Here is a 3,236-nt window from a genome sequence, read left to right as displayed (position 1 = left end):
GCTGGGTTGTGACAGGGAGATAACCCCCGATAACGTCTAAAAAGGTGCCTGCTGCTTCGATTGGCTCATCCAGGGGCTGGGCCAGCACCTGCAGATATATATTGACTTCCCATGTTTGTTGTCCTGTGCAAGGCTCCAGGATTTGTGGCAGGGACAGGGTGCAGCAGGGCAGTGCTGTCAGGACAGGTTGCGGATGGAGGCAGAAGGACTTCACATGTCTTGGGTGCTGTGGCTGCTCGTCTGGGTGCAGCTGTGCTGGGGTAAGTGCCTGTTCCCTAGCCCATGGGTGTAGGGCCAATAGGCAGCAGTGGGGTTATGGGGATCCCTCCGGAAATGCTGGATGTTCCCACAGAGTAGTGAGACAAGGGTCAGAAGTGCTCAAGTCAAGATCCTGTGCCCCTTTGAGTGAGAGAAGGGTATTTGAGCTTTCACAGCTCCTGTGCTTCTGGCAGTTGGTGCATGGGCGTGCTTGTAGACACCTCATCCTTGCCATCCTTTAGGGATACCCTGTCCGCCCAGCACTGTGGACTTGAGCTGATGGTGAGTTAGCTGGTGACTGCAGTGCTCAGGGTGCAGCCAAGCCTAGGATTCCCAGGAGAGTTTCTGTGCTGTTCACTGCCCCAGGGTCAGGGTTGCCTGGCACAAGGACAGGCAGTTTCTGCCCGGCTGAGAAAAGGTGATCAGGGTGCTCATGCTCACACTCCAGCAGAGAGGTGTCTTTTGCAAGGGCCCTGGCCATACACAGGAGCTCAGGTCTTCCCAACAGGAAGGAAGGATGGGTTGGGACAGAAGATGGGGATCCTCTTGGTGTTCCCTGGGGATTTATAGAGCCCTGATGCTCTATGGTGAGTGGGTTTTTGGGAGATAGGTGCACTCCAGCCATGATGTGTGGAGGCAGGCAAACTGGGTCCTGGGCACCCCAACAATGCAGAGGGGAGAGGGCTCACACCCCAGGGCCTGAGACTCAGCCCTAGGACCCTACACAGTCGCAGTGCTGGGGTTTGGTGCCCTCCTAACTGGCCCCCTGTCTGTGTTTGAAGGTGCTGCAAAGGTGAGGCTGGAGGATGGAGACAACCGCTGTGCTGGGAGAGTGGAAGTGGAACACCAGGGCCAATGGGGGACTGTGTGTGATATTTCCTGGGACATGAAAGATGCTGCTGTAGTTTGTAAGCAGCTGGGCTGTGGATCTGCTCTTCAAGCCCCTAAGTCTGGATATTTCAGGCCAGGATCTGGCCCCATTTGGCTGTACTCTGTAGGCTCTCAAGGCACCGAGATTGCCTTGTCTAAGTGCAGAAATGATAATCAGACTAGAAGTTACTGCACTCATGCTTGGGACGCTGGAGTGGTTTGTTCAGGTAAGGAGTCATCCAGTTCCTCACTTTGCGGTTGGGCCTGGGATCAGGGGACTAATGGTGCTGTGCCCTGAGGGAGCACGGCCGAGTACTAGATCAGGCCCTGGCATGGCTGCTTTCACTGCCCAGCTGCAGCTGTTGCGACTGCTGTCCCTAGGGAAAGGCCATGTGAACCCACCATGGGGTGCACAGACCCCACCAGGGTTCTGGGGGCTCAGTCCACCCTCAGGTGGTGCCCCAGGCTGGGAGATGAATCCCTTACTCTGCCCTACAGGGTCTCTTGGTCTCCTTCAATCTCCTCACATTCTGCCAGGACATTCAAGTCTGTGCTGGGTGTCCCTGTGCCCCAGACCTCAGGATGCCTTACTTGGCACCCCCTTGGCTGGGGAAATGGTACCAGATGGCCGAGGCTCCTGCAGTCATTCGCCTCACAGACAGGAGTGCCTTGACTGACCCAAAGGGGCTTTTCAGAGCGGACAAGAGCAGGACCTGGCGCAGGGAAGCAGGGCAATGAGCTGGGCACCCTTTGTCCATGGCCACCCTGCAAAGACCAGTCCCCCATGAGYTCTGGGTTGGTGTCTGTGGGGCCACTGGCTGCTCCCTCCCACATCACCACAGGCTCAGGCTTGTCCTGCTGGGTCCGTGTCACTGGCACTGCTGACAYTGCAGAACACCCTGGGAACAGGGAGCATTTGGGGCTGTGTGAGGCAGTTCTCCAGTCTGGCTCTGAGCTCTGCAGGGCTGAACAGCATCCAACAACTGCTAGGGCTGAGGTGCTGGAGATATGTGCCGGGCACTGGGGCAGCCTCTGGGGCAGCAGCATTTCCCTGAGCAGTGCCTGWAGGGCACTGGTCTATGCTATGGGTCTGTGATCCAGAGAAGCTCCAGAGCACTGTGTGGATGTCAGAGGAGCTGCAGGGGGCCTTGAAGGGTTTTTGCCATCAAAACCTACTTCTGTTTAACATTAATGGGACCCTTTGGATGTGGCTGCCATGGTATGTAATTTCAGAAGCCTGTGGCAACTCCTTGTCATTGAGTGTTCTGTTTTTATTTTTACCTTTTCTTCCCCCAGGATTTGTTCGGCTGGTTGGAGGAGACAGCCCCTGCTCAGGACGTTTGGAGATCAGAGATGCAGATCAATGGAAACCAGTCTGTGCCTCATACTTTGGTGTGAAAGCTGCTGATGTCATCTGTAGGGATCTGCAGTGTGGAATAGCCCTATCCATCCATGGGGGAGCTCACTTTGGAGAGGGGGTCGCTCCCTTCTGGAATGGAGAGCTGCAGTGTGTGGGGAATGAGCCCTTCCTCTCCTCCTGCCCCAGGAGGTCCCTCAGCAACCTGACCTGCAGTCATGCCAACTACGCTGCTGTCACCTGTACAAGTGAGCATTCGGGGAGGAGGTGTGAAATGCCACCCATAAGCTATGTGCTAAGAAACAGGGGAGCAGGGGAGGGACAATGCTGAGCATGGTGTGAGTGAAGGAGGGATGGAGTTGTTTGCAATCATGCTGGAAGCAAAGGAAATTGGATCTCTGTGGCATTTCTCTCTTGGGATGATGAGCTAGGGCACAATGTGATCCTCTCTAAAGTCCTCCACTTCCCTTTGTCATATATCCAGGATTCAGGCTGGTGAATGGCAGCACGCCATGTTCAGGACGAGTAGAGGTCGAGGTGGAGGGGACCTGGGGAACCCTCTGTGACTCTCGCTGGGACATCTCCGACGCTCATGTTCTCTGTCATCAACTCAACTGTGGATTTGCTGAGTCCATTCCTGCAGGAGGGCACTTTGACAGAGGAAGAGGTCCTGTCTGGAGAGACACTTTCCACTGTAATGGGACTGAATCCCATTTGGGACAGTGCCCTGTGACTGCTCTGGGGGTGTCCC

At 55.6% G+C, this 3,236-nt stretch overlaps 1 protein-coding gene across 1 annotated transcript in view; it reads left to right on the top strand.

Moving 5' to 3' along the window:
* Nucleotides 1-459: 459 nt before the first annotated feature.
* Nucleotides 460-3,236, top strand: part of LOC112958976 (scavenger receptor cysteine-rich domain-containing protein SCART1-like) — a gene marked incomplete at its 3' end in the record, with an annotated part of 6,277 nt that continues 3,500 nt past the window's right edge. Inside the window, 4 exon segments of the mRNA XM_026052926.1 lie at nt 460-540; nt 1,041-1,051; nt 2,675-2,733; nt 2,970-3,231. Coding sequence (XP_025908711.1) covers nt 460-540; nt 1,041-1,051; nt 2,675-2,733; nt 2,970-3,231 — 413 coding nt within the window.

This window comes from Nothoprocta perdicaria, unplaced genomic scaffold (assembly GCF_003342845.1).
Source record: "Nothoprocta perdicaria isolate Ctin4 unplaced genomic scaffold, notPer1 scaffold_933, whole genome shotgun sequence".
In the NCBI taxonomy this organism is placed as follows: Eukaryota; Metazoa; Chordata; class Aves; order Tinamiformes; family Tinamidae; genus Nothoprocta; species Nothoprocta perdicaria.
This window is presented reverse-complemented; position numbering and strand designations above follow the sequence as displayed.